This window comes from Bombina bombina, chromosome 12 (genome assembly GCF_027579735.1).
Source record: "Bombina bombina isolate aBomBom1 chromosome 12, aBomBom1.pri, whole genome shotgun sequence".
In the NCBI taxonomy this organism is placed as follows: Eukaryota; Metazoa; Chordata; class Amphibia; order Anura; family Bombinatoridae; genus Bombina; species Bombina bombina.
In genome coordinates this window covers 2,880,759-2,900,187 of record NC_069510.1, presented here as the reverse complement: position 1 = coordinate 2,900,187, position 19,429 = coordinate 2,880,759, and the positions used below count along the sequence as shown (strand labels likewise).

Here is a 19,429-nt window from a genome sequence, read left to right as displayed (position 1 = left end):
GTATATGTCAGTCTGTCTGTGCTGTATGTATCATGAGTATGTGTCAGTCTGTCTGTGCTGTGTGTATCATGAGTATATGTGAGTCTGTGCTGTATGTATCATGAGTATATGTCAGTCTGTCTGTGCTGTATGTATCATGAGTATATGTCAGTCTGTCTGTGCTGTATGTATCATGAGTATATGTCAGTCTGTGCTGTATGTATCATGAGTATATGTCAGTGTGTCTGTGCTGTATGTATCATGAGTATATGTCAGTCTGTCTGTGCTGTGTGTATCATGAGTATATGTCAGTCTGTCTGTGCTGTATGTATCATGAGTATATGTCAGTCTGTCTGTGCTGTATGTATCATGAGTATATGTCAGTCTGTCTGTGCTGTGTGTATCATGAGTATATGTCAGTCTGTCTGTGCTGTATGTATCATGAGTATATGTCAGTCTGTGCTGTATGTATCATGAGTATATGTCAGTCTGTGCTGTATGTATCATGAGTATATGTCAGTCTGTGCTGTATGTATCATGAGTATATGTCAGTCTGTGCTGTATGTATCATGAGTATATGTCAGTCTGTGCTGTATGTATCATGAGTATATGTCAGTCTGTCTGTGCTGTGTGTATCATGAGTATATGTCAGTCTGTGCTGTATGTATCATGAGTATATGTCAGTCTGTCTGTGCTGTATGTATCATGAGTATATGTCAGTGTGTCTGTGCTGTATGTATCATGAGTATATGTCAGTGTGTCTGTGCTGTATGTATCATGAGTATATGTCAGTCAGTCTGTGCTGTATGTATCATGAGTATATGTCAGTCAGTCTGTGCTGTATGTATCATGAGTATATGTCAGTGTGTCTGTGCTGTATGTATCATGAGTATATGTCAGTGTGTCTGTGCTGTGTGTATCATGAGTATATGTCAGTCTGTCTGTGCTGTGTGTATCATGAGTATATGTCAGTCTGTCTGTGCTGTATGTATCATGAGTATATGTCAGTGTGTCTGTGCTGTATGTATCATGAGTATATGTCAGTCTGTCTGTGCTGTATGTATCATTAGTATATGTCAGTCAGTCTGTGCTGTATGTATCATGAGTATATGTCAGTCTGGCTGTCCTTAGAGTGTTGTTTACCCCCCCCCCATAGTGCTACCACAACCTATATATGTGTCTGTAGTCTGCTTTAGAGTGTTGTTTACCCCCCAATAGCGCTATCACAACCTATATATGTGTCTGTAGTCTGCTTTAGAGTGTTGTTTACCCCCCAATAGCGCTACCACAACCTATATATGTGTCTGTAGTCTGCTTTAGAGTGTTGTTTACCCCCCAATAGCACTACCACAACCTATATATGTGTCCTTAGTCTGCTTTAGAGTGTTGTTTACCCCCTATAGCGCTATCACAACCTATATATGTGTCTGTAGTCTGCTTTAGAGTGTTGTTTACCCCCCAATAGCGCTACCACAACCTATATATGTGTCCTTAGTCTGCTTTAGAGTGTTGTTTACCCCCCAATAGCGCTACCACAACCTATATATGTGTCTGTAGTCTGCTTTAGAGTGTTGTTTACCCCCCTATAGCGCTACCACAACCTATATATGTGTCTGTAGTCTGCTTTAGAGTGTTGTTTACCCCCCCATAGTGCTATCACAACCTATATATGTGTCTGTAGTCTGCTTTAGAGTGTTGTTTACCCCCCAATAGCGCTACCACAACCTATATATGTGTCTGTAGTCTGCTTTAGAGTGTTGTTTACCCCCCCATAGCGCTACCACAACCTATGTATGTGTCTGTAGTCTGCTTTAGAGTGTTGTTTACCCCCCCATAGTGCTACCACAACCTATATATGTGTCTGTAGTCTGCTTTAGAGTGTTGTTTACCCCCCAATAGCGCTACCACAACCTATATATGTGTCTGTAGTCTGCTTTAGAGTGTTGTTTACCCCCCAATAGTGCTACCACAACCTATATATGTGTCTGTAGTCTGCTTTAGAGTGTTGTTTACCCCCCCATAGTGCTACCACAACCTATATATGTGCCTGTAGTCTGCTTTAGAGTGTTGTTTACCCCCCAATAGTGCTACCACAACCTATATATGTGTCTGTAGTCTGCTTTAGAGTGTTGTTTACCCCCCTATAGCGCTACCACAACCTATATATGTGTCTGTAGTCTGCTTTAGAGTGTTGTTTACCCCCTATAGCGCTACCACAACCTATGTATGTGTCTGTAGTCTGCTTTAGAGTGTTGATTACCCCCCCATAGCGCTACCACAACCTATATATGTGTCTGTAGTCTGCTTTAGAGTGTTGTTTACCCCCCATAGTGCTACCACAACCTATATATGTGTCTGTAGTCTGCTTTAGAGTGTTGTTTACCCCCATAGCGCTACCACAACCTATATATGTGTCTGTAGTCTGCTTTAGAGTGTTGTTTACCCCCATAGCGCTACCACAACCTATATATGTGTCTGTAGTCTGCTTTAGAGTGTTGTTTACCCCCCAATAGCGCTACCACAACCTATATATGTGTCTGTAGTCTGCTTTAGAGTGTTGATTACCCCCCCATAGCGCTACCACAACCTATATATGTGTCTGTAGTCTGCTTTAGAGTGTTGTTTACCCCCCATAGTGCTACCACAACCTATATATGTGTCTGTAGTCTGCTTTAGAGTGTGTTTTACCCCCCATAGCGCTACCACAACCTATATATGTGTCTGTAGTCTGCTTTAGAGTGTTGTTTACCCCCCAATAGCGCTACCACAACCTATATATGTGTCTGTAGTCTGCTTTAGGGTGTTGTTTACCCCCCCAATAGCGCTACCACAACCTATATATGTGTCTGTAGTCTGCTTTAGGGTGTTGTTTACCCCCCAATAGCACTACCACAACCTATATATGTGTCTGTAGTCTGCTTTAGAGTGTTGTTTACCCCCCAATAGCGCTACCACAACCTATATATGTGTCTGTAGTCTGCTTTAGAGTGTTGTTTACCCCCCCATAGTGCTACCACAACCTATATATGTGTCTGTAGTCTGCTTTAGAGTGTTGTTTACCCCCCCCATAGTGCTACCACAACCTATATATGTGTCTGTAGTCTGCTTTAGAGTGTTGTTTACCCCCCAATAGCGCTACCACAACCTATATGTCTGTAGTCTGCTTTAGAGTGTTGTTTACCCCCCCATAGCGCTACCACAACCTATATATGTGTCTGTAGTCTGCTTTAGAGTGTTGTTTACCCCCCAATAGTGCTACCACAACCTATATATGTGTCTGTAGTCTGCTTTAGAGTGTTGTTTACCCCCCTATAGCGCTACCACAACCTATATATGTGTCTGTAGTCTGCTTTAGAGTGTTGTTTACCCCCCTATAGCGCTACCACAACCTATATATGTGTCTGTAGTCTGCTTTAGAGTGTTGTTTACCCCCCAATAGCGCTACCACAACCTATATATGTGTCTGTAGTCTGCTTTAGAGTGTTGTTTACCCCCCCCATAGTGCTACCACAACCTATATATGTGTCTGTAGTCTGCTTTAGAGTGTTGTTTACCCCCCAATAGCGCTACCACAACCTATATATGTGTCTGTAGTCTGCTTTAGAGTGTTGTTTACCCCCCTATAGCGCTATCACAACCTATATATGTGTCTGTAGTCTGCTTTAGAGTGTTGTTTACCCCCCAATAGCGCTACCACAACCTATATATGTGTCTGTAGTCTGCTTTAGAGTGTTGTTTACCCTCCAATAGCGCTACCACAACCTATATATGTGTCTGTAGTCTGCTTTAGAGTGTTGTTTACCCCCCTATAGCACTACCACAACCTATATATGTGTCTGTAGTCTGCTTTAGAGTGTTGTTTACCCCCCCATAGTGCTACCACAACCTATATATGTGTCTGTAGTCTGCTTTAGAGTGTTGTTTACCCCCCCATAGTGCTACCACAACCTATATATGTGTCTGTAGTCTGCTTTAGAGTGTTGTTTACCCCCCTATAGCACTACCACAACCTATATATGTGTCTGTAGTCTGCTTTAGAGTGTTGTTTACCCTCCAATAGCGCTACCACAACCTATATATGTGTCTGTAGTCTGCTTTAGAGTGTTGTTTACCCTCCAATAGCGCTACCACAACCTATATATGTGTCTGTAGTCTGCTCTCACACTTTGCTTGGTCTAAAGCTACTTATGTCATCACATTGCTGTGCAGCTTCTCACAATGTAGTAAAGCTCTAAGTGCCCTTTCCAGATGAATCACCTTCTATTCCTGCTGCCCCCCTGTGTATTGTCTCGCAGGCGCACACATCATGCGGATCAGCTTGTGCACAGCTGGTTACATCAGATGGAGCCTCATGGGCGGGGCCTCCTACTCCATTGTTCACGGCACAGTCTAAATAAATCATTTAAATATTCTAGTAACAATGTTTATTAGATTTTACTTTTGACAGCTAATGTGCATCGTTAACTCTCCTCTCTAAAAGCCCAATTTAATTATAAATAAAAATGTAACCATGTGCATCCGCTCTATCCTGGCCCTCTCTTGTGCTAAAACAAACACAGCCATGAGCTTACATATAGGAAAAGCAACCCGTGTGTACGTGCGTAGACACCCAGGGATACAAGTAGAAATGAGGCATATAATGAATAGATTTCTAGGTATACTTTTTTCGTTCCTGTGCCTAAAAAAAGGAAAATTATGCTTACCTGATAAATTTATTTCTTTTACGATATGACGAGTCCACGGATTTCATCCTTACTTGTGGGATTACGCCTCCTGGTCAGCAGGAGGAGGCAAAGAGCACCACAGCAGAGCTGTATATATAGCTCCTCCCTTCCCTCCCACTCCAGTCATTCGACTGAAGTTAGGAAGAGAAAGGAAAAGCCAAGGTGCAGAGGTGACTGAAGTTTAACAAAAATAAAGACCTGTCTTAGAAAATAACAGGGTGGGCCGTGGACTCGTCATATCGTAAAAGAAATAAATTTATCAGGTAAGCATAAATTTCCTTTTCTTTTACAAGATATGACGAGTCCACGGATTTCATCCTTACTTATGGGATACAATACCAAAGCTATAGGACACGGATGAAAGGGAGGGACAAGACAGGAACCTAAACGGAAGGCACCACTGCTTGAAAAACCTTTCTCCCAAAAACAGCCTTAGACGAGGCACAAGTATTAAATTTGTAAAATTTGGAAAAAGTGTGAAGAGACGACCAAGTTGCAGCCTTGCAAATCTGTTTAACAGAAGCATCATTTTTAAATGCCCATGAGGAAGCCACAGCCCTAGTGGAATGAGCCGTAATTCGTTCAGGAGGCTGCTGTCCAGCAGTCTCATATGCAAAACGGATGATACTCTTCAGCCAAAAATAAAGGGAGGTAGCCATAGCTTTCTGGCCCCTACGGTTTCCGGAAAAAACAACAAATAATGAAGATGATTGACGAAATTCTTTAGTCGCCTGCAAGTAAAACTTCAGGGCACGGACCACGTCCAAGTTATGTAACAGACGCTCCTTCTTAGAAGAAGGATTAGGACACAATGAAGGAACAATAATTTCCTGATTAATATTTTTGTTGGAAACAACCTTAGGAAGAAAACCAGGTTTGGTACGCAACACTACCTTATCGGAATGAAAAATAAGGTAAGGAGAATCACATTGTAGAGCCGAAAGCTCGGAAACTCTGCGAGCAGAAGAAGTAGCAACCAAAAATAAAACTTTCCAAGATAACAACTTAATATCTATGGAATGCATAGGTTCAAACGGAACCCCTTGAAGAACCTTAAGAACTAAATTCAAACTCCAAGGACGAGCAATAGGTCTAAACACAGGCCTGATCCTAGTCAGAGCCTGACAAAAAGATTGAACATCCACAATATCTGCCAGACGTTTGTGTAGCAAAAAAGATAAAGCAGAAATCTGTCCCTTTAATGAACTTGCTGATAAACCTTTCTCCAATCCTTCTTGGAGAAAGGACAAAATCCTAGGAATCTTAATCTTACTCCATGAGTAACCCTTGGATTCGCACCAATAAAGATATTTACGCCATATCTTATGGTAAATCTTTCTAGTAACAGGCTTACGTGCCTGAATCAAGGTATCAATGACCGAATCAGAGAACCCTCGCTTAGATAAAATCAAGCGTTCAATTTCCAAGCAGTCAGCTGTAGAGAAATTAGATTCGGATGATGGAAGGGTCTCTGAATGAGAAGGTCCTGCCTCAATGGAAGCTTCCACGGTGGCAGAGAAGACATGTCGACCAGATCGGCATACCAAGTCCTGCGAAGCCACGCAGGAGCGAAGAGAATCACAGAAGCCCTCTCCTGTTTGATCCAAGCAATCACCCGGGGAAGGAGAGCAAACGGGCATCTATCAGTTCGGCCTGAGGATCCCTGGACCTGGATCCGCATCTCGGGAGCTTGGCATTCTGACGAGATGCCATAAGATCCAGCTCCGGCCTGCCCCATCTGAGAATCAGGGTGGCAAAAACCTCCGGATGGAGTTCCCATTCCCTCGGATGAAACGTCTGTCTGCTCAAAAAATCCGCTTCCCAGTTGTCTACTCCTGGGATGTAGATTGCTCACAGATAACAAGAGTGAGCCTCCGCCCACCGAATTATCTTGGATACTTCTGTCATCGCTAAGGAACTCCTTGTTCCTCCCTGATGATTGATGTAAGCCACAGTCGTGATGTTGTCCGACTGAAATTGGATGAATTTGGCCGAAGCCAACTGAGGCCAAGCCTGAAGCGCATTGAATATTGCTATCAACTCCAGAATATTGATGGGAAGTAGAGACTCCGACCGAGTCCACACACCCTGAGCCTTCAGGGAATTCCAGACTGCACCCCATCCTAGTAGGCTAGCGTCCGTTGTCACTATTACCCATGAGGGTCTGCGGAAGCACGTCCCTTGGGACAGATGATCTGGCGACAACCACCAAAGAAGAGAGTCCCTTGTCTCCTGATCCAGATCTATTTGAGGAGACAAATTTGCATAATCTCCATTCCATTGTCTGAGCATGCTCAGTTGTAGAGGTCTGAGATGAAAACGAACAAACGGAATGATGTCCATTGCAGCCACCATCAATCCAATTGCCTCCATGCACAAGACCACTGATGGTCGAGGATTGGACTGAAGGGATCGGCATGTATTCAGAATCTTTAACTTTCTGACTTCCGTCAAAAATATTTTCATGGATAGAGAGTTGATTAGAGTTCCCAGGAAAGGAACCCTTGTCTGTGGAATTAGTGAACTCTTTTCTAGATTCACCTTCCATCCGCGAGTCCTTAGAAAGGATAGAACCATGTCGGTATGAGACTTTGTCAGCTGATAAGACGACGCCTGGATCAGAATATCATCCAGAGAAGGCGTCACTGCAATGCCCCGCGGCCTGAAAACCGCCAGCAGAGACCCTAGAACCTTCGTGAAGATCCTGGGTGCCGTGGCCAGCCCGAAAGGAAGGGCCACGAACTGAAAATGTTTGTCCCGAAAGGCAAACCTTAGGAACTTGTAATGATCTCTGTGGATAGGAATATGAAGACATGCATCCTGTAAATTCACGGTAGTCATATATTGACCCACCTGGATCAATGGAAGAATTGTCCTAATAGTCTCCATCTTGAAGGATGGAATTCTGAGAAACTTGATTTAGACTCTGGAGAGCTAAGATAGGTCTGGAAATTCCCTCTCTCTTGGGAACTACGAACAGACTTTAATAAAAACCCTGTCCCTGAAATGGAACGGGACAAATTACTCCCATGGAGGAAAAGTCTCTTAGATAGCGTAATAACGCCTCACTCTTTATCTGGTCTACAGACAATCGATGAATACCAGCTTGTATCCCTGAGACACTATTTCTAATGCCCAGGGATCCTGAACCTCCCTATCCAAGCCTGGATGAAAAAAAAAGGACAATCTGCCCCCACTAGATCTAGTCCCGGATCGGAGGCAAACACTCCATGCCGACTTGGGAGTAGCAGCAGACGTCTTGGGATGGTTACCTTGTTCCAAAGCTGGTGTTAGAAGAAAGGGAAAAGGAGGGTTCCCTTAAAGTTTCGTAAGGCACGAAAAATTACTCTGCCGTCCCCTCCGACTGGAGTACTTATCCAGAGTGGAGGGAATAACTCTAACCTCCCGAGATGACAGAAATAATCTCCTTCAATTCAGACCCGAACAGGGTCCTCCCCTTGGAAGGAAAGGCCAAAAGCTTAGATGTAGATGACACATCCGTAGACCAAAATTTCAATCATAAGGCTCAGTGTGCTAAGATGGAATCCCGAACTCTTAGCTGCCAATTTTAAGAAAGAATAGAAATAACTAAGTTAAGAGCTTTAAGTCCATTTATATCTTAAAGTAAACTCTATTGTGGTGTTTGATTTTGTGCCATCCTAAGTCACAAAGGATGAATGCACCCAAGGAACAGAACTTCCACTATTAAAAAGCTTGCTAGCACACATACAAAGTGTAAATAGTTGCAGCAAGTGTCAAACGGCAAACATTCTGCTAGCTAGACAGCTAAGATAACCATCAGGCTACTACAGCTAGCTGTCCTCAGTAATGGCCTAATAAAAATTAGCCTTACTGTAACTTTAACTGTTAAAAAGAGACTATTAACTTATTGTACAAAGGCAAATGATATTCGGGTGCAATATTGTACATGCAAATTTAGGTGCCTGCCAAACTAATGATGTAGGCGAGGAGCCAGTAAAAGGGCACCCATCGTGGAACCCTGACTAAAAGTGTTACCGACCTTATTATAAACAGTAACTAGATAGTTCACTGAGCAGAAAAAAAACCAACAAGAAACAAAACAACTTAGGTTTATTCCAAGCACAGCTACAATTAAAGTGTACAAAGACTGAAAGCCCCTTATTGTGCCATCTTTCACTTTAAATAAACTTTTCACCAGCAAGTCTAATTTATCTGCACTAAATATGTGCAAAGTATTAAAATGCTGCATAAAGCATCTAATACTCAAAATATGTCCCTTAAAACATGGGGAACAGAACACTCTGGTTAGCATTAACATACATTGCTATGTACAATAAAAAAGCAATAACTAGAGCCATAATTCCCCTGAAAGGAACCACAGAGCACTGCCTATGGAACACAAAATGTCTTTGGCATGTAATGACCAGTGTCAACGGACTCCTGAACAGCAATTTATAGCAGAAGAAGGAGCATTAATAAGAAAAATTAACACACCACAAAAACGTTACTGTTTCTTTAAATTTTAAAGTAACATTCTCTTTTGTGTTTTTAGCAATTTCTGTGTATAATGGACACTGGAGGAAAAAATAGGCAATTTTTGCCCTCTCAAACTCTTATGTAAGATATCATTACAACGTAAATGAATCAGGAAAGAGATAAATAACTTCTTTATTAAACTTGTCTCCCCAGACAATCCTTTAATACAAGGAGAGACTCGGCTGAAAACGCTGACCTTGAAGCGTAAACTAACACCAAGCCCATTCCGATAACCGGAAACATGATACAAAAATACGGTTATCCTTGATCCACCCGAGAACCGGAAGCTTAAGCAGAAAAGCGCAACGAAAACTGGCGCCAAACAGACTCCCGGTCGCCATCTTTTCAGTTACCGGGAGAAGCAACGACAGGGCAATCTATCTTAAGTAGAATAATGAGCGCCCTGGGATTAACACGCCAGTCTAAAACACACAGTTTATACATAATGGCCTCCACAAACGCAGTACCCTGACAATCTCCGCCCTCCGTGGGCGTTGCAATAGTAACTTCCCGGTCGTTCAGCCATTGCTATGGGAGAGATACCTGAATGAGCAGCAGTACTGCATGGCCAGTGTAGCACATAAAGTTACCCCCACACAGAGCCACAGTCTTTCCAAACATTGGATCCCTTGTACACAAATATTAAAAAAGGGAATTCCCCTCACACTGAGCTCGAGCATCACAGCTCAGAAGAAATCTCCTGGTCGGTACCTAAGATTATTAAGGACCGCAAGAAGGAGAGTCACAATTAGCCCCAGTGCTTTCCATAATGACCCAGCAACCCCTAGCACACTAGGAATCATAGTGCAGCAACCCCTATAAGGATTATCACAGGGGGGTCAGTATAGAAATGAAAGTGCTCCAACTTATTCTGAGTTTTCCTTTCTCACAGAAAAAAAGTTAGCACTTACCTGAAATGCTGTGCGACAGCATGGTCGTCCAACAGAGGTCCTCTCCCTCCCATAGCCCTGTGGACAAAGATCAGCCTGAGTTAAAAGAGCTTAGGCTGTCTGTATTAGGGCAGCAAACATGTATAGGAGGCGCAGTGAGAATTATGTCCCACCAGTTCCTATCGCCTTAAAGCCACCAAATGCTTCTCTTTTTGTATTGAAGAGACTGATCTGGTCTAGGCTACACCCCAGCACAAAGCAGTACTCAGAGGAACTACTTTAAAAATAATAAAATCTTGATTGAAGAAACTAAACTAACACCTCACTTTGCCAGCTCCTATCTTACTAACACAGGCAAAGAGAATGACTGGGGTGGGAGGGAAGGGAGGAGCTATATATACAGCTCTGCTGTCGTGCTCTTTGCCTCCTCCTGCTCACCAGGAGGTGATATCCCATAAGGATGAAATCCGTGGACTCGTCATATCTTGTAAAAGAAATACTTCGTTTTTTAATTAAGTCTTTTTGCGGAGACATTTGGTCATTTTAAAGGAACTGACACGGTTTAACTGAAATTGTGCCTTACCTTAGTGACCCACTCAGTGTGTCCAGTGAGCGTATTCAAACACGATCCCAACGATAAGGCCCAGATTTTCACAGTGTTGTCTGCTGACCCACTGACTAATAAATCAAGTTCATCATTGTAATCCACACTAAACACTGTAAATAGAAATGTCTTACAGTATCTGCACCTGGCTCAGTGACAAGCAATGTATTTCATTCTACAGCTGATGGTCCAGAGAACTGACTGGATGATGACTTTATATACATTCATATTCCTGCTGTACAGCACTCAGGGTCTGTACATATACCTGATCCTGACGATCTATATAGATGTTTATTTATACACTATAGACAGGCACTAGGTTTATACAGTACAGGGTCAGAGGGCTGTAGTAATTAATAGTGATATGATCTGTATACACAGATGTCAGTTCCACACTGTAATGTATTTATACACTATAGACAGGCACTAGGTTTGTACAGTACAGGGTTAGAGAGCTGTAGGAATTACTAGTGATATGATCTGTATACACAGATGTCAGTGCTACACTTATGTATTTATACACTATAGGCAGGCACTAGGTTTGTACAGTACAGGGTTAGAGAGCTGTAGGAATTACTAGTGATATGATCTGTATACACAAATGTCAGTGCTACACTGTTATGTATTTATACACTATAGACAGGCACTAGGTTTGTACAGTACAGGGTTAGAGAGCTGTAGGAATTACTAGTGATATGATCTGTATACACAGATGCCAGTGCTACACTTATGTATTTATACACTATAGACAGGCACTAGGTTTGTACAGTACAGGGTTAGAGGGCTGTAGGAATTACCAGTGATATGATCTGTATACACAGATGTCAGTGCCACACTGTATTGTATTTATACACTATAGACAGGCACTAGGTTTGTACAGTACAGGGTTAGAGCTGTAGGAATTACTAGTGATATGATCTGTATACACAGATGCCAGTGCTACACTTATGTATTTATACACTATAGACAGGCACTAGGTTTGTACAGTACAGGGTTAGAGGCCTGTAGGAAATACTAGTGATATGATCTGTATACACAGATGTCAGTGCTACACTTATGTATTTATACACTATAGACAGGTGAATAAATCCTGGTGTGTCAGGCACTAGGTTTGTACAGTACAAGGTTAGAGCTGTAGGAATTACTAGTGATATGATCTGTATACACAGATGTCAGTGCTACACTGTTATGTATTTATACACTATAGACAGGCACTAGGTTTGTACAGTACAGGGTTAGAGGGCTGTAGGAATTACTAGTGATATGATCTGTATACACAGATGTCAGTGCTACACTGTTATGTATTTATACACTATAGACAGGCACTAGGTTTGTACAGTACAGGGTTAGAGAGCTGTAGGAATTACTAGTGATATGATCTGTATACACAAATGTCAGTGCTACACTGTTATGTATTCATACACTATAGACAGGCACTAGGTTTGTACAGTACAGGGTTAGAGAGCTGTAGGAATTACTAGTGATATGATCTGTATACACAGATGTCAGTGCTACACTGTTATGTATTTATACACTATAGACAGGTGAATAAATCATGGTGAGTCAGGCACTAAGTTTGTACAGTACAGGGTTAGAGAGCTGTAGGAATTACTAGTGATATGATCTGTATACACAGATGTCAGTGCTACACTGTTATGTATTTATACACTATAGACAGGCACTAGGTTTGTACAGTACAGGGTTAGAGGGCTGTAGGAATTACTAGTGATATGATCTGTATACACAGATGTCAGTGCCACACTGTTATGTATTTATACACTATAGACAGGCACTAGGTTTGTACAGTACAGGGTTAGAGAGCTGTAGGAATTACTAGTGATATGATCTGTATACACAGATGTCAGTGCTTATCTGTTATGTATTTATACACTATAGACAGGCACTAGGTTTGTACAGTACAGGGTTAGAGCTGTAGGAATTACTAGTGATATGATCTGTATACACAGATGCCAGTGCTACACTGTTATGTATTTATACACTATAGACAGGCACTAGGTTTGTACAGTACAGGGTTAGAGAGCTGTAGGAATTACAAGTGATATGATCTGTATACACAGATGTCAGTGCTACACTTATGTATTTATACACTATAGACAGGCACTAGGTTTGTACAGTACAGGGTTAGAGAGCTGTAGGAATTACTAGTGATATGATCTGTATACACAGATGTCAGTGCTACACTGTTATGTATTTATACACTATAGACAGGCACTAGGTTTGTACAGTACAGGGTTAGAGAGCTGTAGGAATTACTAGTGATATGATCTGTATACACGGATGTCAGTGCTACACTTATGTATTTATACACTATAGACAGGCACTAGGTTTGTACAGTACAGGGTTAGAGAGCTGTAGGAATTACTAGTGATATGATCTGTATACACAGATGTCAGTGCTACACTTATGTATTTATACACTATACAGGGAGTGCAGAATTATTAGGCAAGTTGTATTTTTGAGGATTAATTTTATTATTGAACAACAACCATGTTCTCAATGAACCCAAAAAACTCATTAATATCAAAGCTGAATAGTTTTGGAAGTAGTTCTTAGTTTGATTTTAGTTATAGCTATTTTAGGGGGATATCTGTGTGTGCAGGTGACTATTACTGTGCATAATTATTAGGCAACTTAACAAAAAACAAATATATACCCATTTCAATTATTTATTTTTACCAGTGAAACCAATATAACATCTCAACATTCACAAATATACATTTCTGACATTCAAAAACAAAACAAAAACAAATCAGTGACCAATATAGCCACCTTTCTTTGCAAGAACACTCAAAAGCCTGCCATCCATGGATTCTGTCAGTGTTTTGATCTGTTCACCATCAACATTGCGTGCAGCAGCAACCACAGCCTCCCAGACACTGTTCAGAGAGGTGTACTGTTTTCCCTCCTTGTAAATCTCACATTTGATGATGGACCACAGGTTCTCAATGGGGTTCAGATCAGGTGAACAAGGAGGCCATGTCATTAGATTTTCATCTTTTATACCCTTTCTTGCCAGCCACGCTGTGGAGTACTTGGACGTGTGTGATGGAGCATTGTCCTGCATGAAAATCATGTTTTTCTTGAAGGATGCAGACTTCTTCCTGTACCACTGCTTGAAGAAGGTGTCTTCCAGAAACTGGCAGTAGGACTGGGAGTTGAGCTTGACTCCATCCTCAACCCGAAAAGGCCCCACAAGCGCATCTTTGATGATACCAGCCCAAACCAGTACTCCACCTCCACCTTGCTGGCGTCTGAGTCGGACTGGAGCTCTCTGCCCTTTACCAATCCAGCCACGGGCCCATCCATCTGGCCCATCAAGACTCACTCTCATTTCATCAGTCCATAAAACCTTAGAAAAATCAGTCTTGAGATATTTCTTGGCCCAGTCTTGACGTTTCAGCTTGTGTGTCTTGTTCAGTGGTGGTCGTCTTTCAGCCTTTCTTACCTTGGCCATGTCTCTGAGTATTGCACACCTTGTGCTTTTGGGCACTCCAGTGATGTTGCAGCTCTGAAATATGGCCAAACTGGTGGCAAGTGGCATCTTGGCAGCTGCACGCTTGACTTTTCTCAGTTCATGGGCAGTTATTTTGCGCCTTGGTTTTTCCACACGCTTCTTGCGACACTGTTGACTATTTTGAATGAAACACTTGATTGTTCGATGATCACGCTTCAGAAGCTTTGCAATTTTAAGAGTGCTGCATCCCTCTGCAAGATATCTCACTATTTTTGACTTTTCTGAGCCTGTCAAGTCCTTCTTTTGACCCATTTTGCCAAAGGAAAGGAAGTTGCCTAATAATTATGCACACCTGATATAGGGTGTTGATGTCATTAGACCACACCCCTTCTCATTACAGAGATGCACATCACCTAATATGCTTAATTGGTAGTAGGCTTTCGAGCCTATACAGCTTGGAGTAAGACAACATGCATAAAGAGGATGATGTGGTCAAAATACTAATTTGCCTAATAATTCTGCACTCCCTGTAGACAGGTGAATAAATCCTGGTGTGTCAGGCACTAGGTTTGTACAGTACAGGGTTAGAGGGCTGTAGGAATTACCAGTGATATGATCTGTATACACAGATGTCAGTGCTACACTGTTATGTATTTATACACTATAGACAGGCACTAGGTTTGTACAGTACAGGGTTAGAGGGCTGTAGGAATTACCAGTGATATGATCTGTATACACAGATGTCAGTGCTACACTGTTATGTATTTATACACTATAGACAGGCACTAGGTTTGTACAGTACAGGGTTAGAGCTGTAGGAATTACTAGTGATATGATCTGTATACACAGATGTCAGTGCCACACTGTATTGTATTTATACACTATAGACAGGCACTAGGTTTGTACAGTACAGGGTTAGAGCTGTAGGAATTACTAGTGATATGATCTGTATACACGGATGTCAGTGCTACACTGTTATGTATTTATACACTATAGACAGGTGAATAAATCCTGGTGTGTCAGGCACTAGGTTTGTACAGTACAGGGTTAGAGAGCTGTAGGAATTACTAGTGATATGATCTGTATACACAGATGTCAGTGCTACACTTATGTATTTATACACTATAGACAAGTGAATAAACCCTGGTGTGTCAGGCACTAGGTTTATACAGTACAGGGTTAGAGCTGTAGGAATTACTAGTGATATGATCTGTATACACAGATGTCAGTGCTACACTTATGTATTTATACACTATAGACAGGCACTAGGTTTGTACAGTACAGGGTTAGAGAGCTGTAGGAATTACTAGTGATATGATCGGTATACACAGATGTCAGTGCTACACTGTTATGTATTTATACACTATAGACAGGCACTAGGTTTGTACAGTACAGGGTTAGAGAGCTGTAGGAATTACTAGTGATATGATCTGTATACACAGATGTCAGTGCTACACTGTTATGTATTTATACACTATAGACAGGCACTAGGTTTGTACAGTACAGGGTTAGAGAGCTGTAGGAATTACCAGTGATATGATCTGTATACACAGATGTCAGTGCTACACTGTCATGTATTTATACACTATAGACAGGTGAATAAATCCTGGTGTGTCAGGCACTAGGTTTGTACAGTACAGGGTTAGAGGGCTGTAGGAATTACCAGTGATATGATCGGTATACACAGATGTCAGTGCTACACTGTCATGTATTTATACACTATAGACAGGTGAATAAATCCTGGTGAGTCAGGCAATAGGTTTATACAGTACAGGGTTAGAGAGCTGTAGGAATTACTAGTGATATGATCTGTATACACAGATGTCAGTGCTTATCTGTTATGTATTTATACACTATAGACAGGCACTAGGTTTGTACAGTACAGGGTTAGAGAGCTGTAGGAATTACTAGTGATATGATCTGTATACACAGATGTCAGTGCCACACTGTTATGTATTTATACACTATAGACAGGCACTAGGTTTGTACAGTACAGGGTTAGAGAGCTGTAGGAATTACTAGTGATATGATCTGTATACACAGATGTCAGTGCTACACTTATGTATTTATATACTATAGACAGGTGAATACATCCTGGTGTGTCAGGCACTAGGTTTGTACAGTACAGGGTTAGAGAGCTGTAGGAATTACTAGTGATATGATCTGTATACAAAGATGTCAGTGCTACACTTATGTATTTATACACTATAGACAGGCACTAGGTTTGTACAGTACAGGGTTAGAGGGCTGTAGGAATTACTAGTGATATGATCTGTATACACGGATGTCAGTGCTACACTGTAATGTATTTATACACTATAGACAGGCACTAGGTTTGTACAGTACAGGGTTAGAGGGCTGTAGGAATTACCAGTGATATGATCTGTATACACAGATGTCAGTGCTACACTGTCATGTATTTATACACTATAGACAGGTGAATAATTCCTGGTGAGTCAGGCAATAGGTTTATACAGTACAGGGTTAGAGAGCTGTAGGAATTACTAGTGATATGATCTGTATACACAGCTGTCAGTGCTCATCTGTTATGTATTTATACACTATAGACAGGTGAATAAATCCTGGTGTGTCAGGCACTAGGTTTGTACAGTACAGGGTTAGAGGACTGTAGGAATTACTAGTGATATGATCTGTATACACGGATGTCAGTGCTACAGTGTAATGTATTTATACACTATAGACAGGTGAATAAATCCTGGTGTGTCAGGCACTAGGTTTGTACAGTACAGGGTTAGAGGGCTGTAGGAATTACTAGTGATATGATCTGTATACACAGATGTCAGTGCTACAGTGTAATGTATTTATACACTATAGACAGGCACTAGGTTTGTACAGTACAGGGTTAGAGCTGTAGGAATTACTAGTGATATGATCTGTATACACAGATGTCAGTGCTACACTTATGTATTTATACACTATAGACAGGCACTAGGTTTGTACAGTACAGGGTTAGAGAGCTGTATGAATTACTAGTGATATGATCTGTATACACAGATGTCAGTGCTTATCTGTTATGTATTTATACACTATAGACAGGCACTAGGTTTGTACAGTACAGGGTTAGAGAGCTGTAGGAATTACTAGTGATATGATCTGTATACACAGATGTCAGTGCTACACTGTTATGTATTTATACACTATAGACAGGTGAATAAATCCTGGTGTGTCAGGCACTAGGTTTGTACAGTACAGGGTTAGAGGGCTGTAGGAATTACTAGTGATATGATCTGTATACACAGATGCCAGTGCTACAGTGTAATGTATTTATACACTATAGACAGGTGAATAAACCCTGGTGTGTCAGGCACTAGGTTTGTACAGCACAGGGTTAGAGGGATGTAGTAATTAATAGTGATATGATCTGTATACACAGATGTCAGTGCTACACTGTTATGTATTTATACACTATAGACAGGTGAATAAATCATGGTGAGTCAGGCACTAAGTTTGTACAGTACAGGGTTAGAGCTGTAGGAATTACTAGTGATATGATCTGTATACACAGATGTCAGTGCTACACTTATGTATTTATACACTATAGACAGGCACTAGGTTTGTACAGTACAGGGTTAGAGAGCTGTAGGAATTACTAGTGATATGATCTGTATACACAGATGCCAGTGCTACACGGTTATGTATTTATACACTATAGACAGGCACTAGGTTTGTACAGTACAGGGTTAGAGCTGTAGGAATTACTAGTGATATGATCTGTATACACAGATGTCTGCGCCACACTGTAATGTATTTATACACTATAGACAGGCACTAGGTTTGTACAGTACAGGGTTAGAGCTGTAGGAATTACTAGTGATATGATCTGTATACACAGATGTCAGTTCCACACTGTAATGTATTTAAACACTATAGACAGGCACTAGGTTTGTACAGTACAGGGTTAGAGAGCTGTAGGAATTACTAGTGATATGATCTGTATACACAGATGTCTGCGCCACACTGTAATGTATTTATACACTATAGACAGGCACTAGGTTTGTACAGTACAGGGTTAGAGCTGTAGGAATTACTAGTGATATGATCTGTATACACAGATGTCAGTGCTACACTGTCATGTATTTATACACTATAGACAGGTGAATAAATCCTGGTGAGTCAGGCAATAGGTTTATACAGTACAGGGTTAGAGAGCTGTAGGAATTACTAGTGATATGATCTGTATACACAGCTGTCAGTGCTCATCTGTTATGTATTTATACACTATAGACAGGTGAATAAATCCTGGTGTGTCAGGCAATAGGTTTATACAGTACAGGGTTAGAGAGCTGTATGAATTACTAGTGATATGATCTGTATACACAGATGTCAGTGCTACACTGTTATGTATTTATACACTATAGACAGGTGAATAAATCCTGGTGTGTCAGGCACTAGGTTTGTACAGTACAGGGTTAGAGCTGTAGGAATTACTAGTGATATGATCTGTATACACAGATGTCAGTGCTACACTGTTATGTATTTATACACTATAGACAGGCACTAGGTTTGTACAGTACAGGGTTAGAGCTGTAGGAATTACTAGTGATATGATCTGTATACACATATGTCAGTGCTACACTTATGTATTTATACACTATAGACAGGCACTAGGTTTGTACAGTACAGGGTTAGAGAGCTGTAGGAATTACTAGTGATATGATCTGTATACACAGATGTCAGTGCTACACTGTTATGTATTTATACACTATAGACAGGTGAATAAATCCTGGTGTGTCAGGCACTAGGTTTGTACAGTACAGGGTTAGAGGGCTGTAGGAATTACCAGTGATATGATCTGTATACACAGATGTCAGTGCTACACTGTATTGTATTTATACACTATAGACAGGCACTAGGTTTGTACAGTACAGGGTTAGAGGGCTGTAGGAATTACCAGTGATATGATCTGTATACACAGATGTCAGTGCTACACTGTCATGTATTTATACACTATAGACAGGTGAATAAATCCTGGTGAGTCAGGCAATAGGTTTATACAGTACAGGGTTAGAGAGCTGTATGAATTACTAGTGATATGATCTGTATACACAGATGTCAGTGCTTATCTGTTATGTATTTATACACTATAGACAGGTGAATACATCCTGGTGTGTCAGGCACTAGGTTTGTACAGTACAGGGTTAGAGAGCTGTAGGAATTACTAGTGATATGATCTGTATACAAAGATGTCAGTGCTACACTTATGTATTTATACACTATA

The 19,429-nt window shown here is 41.2% G+C and overlaps 1 protein-coding gene across 2 annotated transcripts in view; it reads right to left on the bottom strand.

Annotated features, from left to right (window-relative positions):
• Positions 1-4,236: 4,236 nt before the first annotated feature.
• FBXW2 (F-box and WD repeat domain containing 2) overlaps positions 4,237-19,429 on the bottom strand; it is a 47,007-nt gene continuing 31,814 nt past the window's right edge. For both annotated transcript variants that reach the window (XM_053695353.1, XM_053695352.1), the window contains 2 exons: positions 10,695-10,828; positions 4,237-4,368 (listed from right to left, as the gene is read on the bottom strand). In XM_053695353.1, the coding sequence (XP_053551328.1) occupies positions 4,357-4,368; positions 10,695-10,828 (146 nt within the window). In that variant the 3' untranslated portion in view covers positions 4,237-4,356. The remainder of the gene's footprint in view (positions 4,369-10,694; positions 10,829-19,429) is intronic.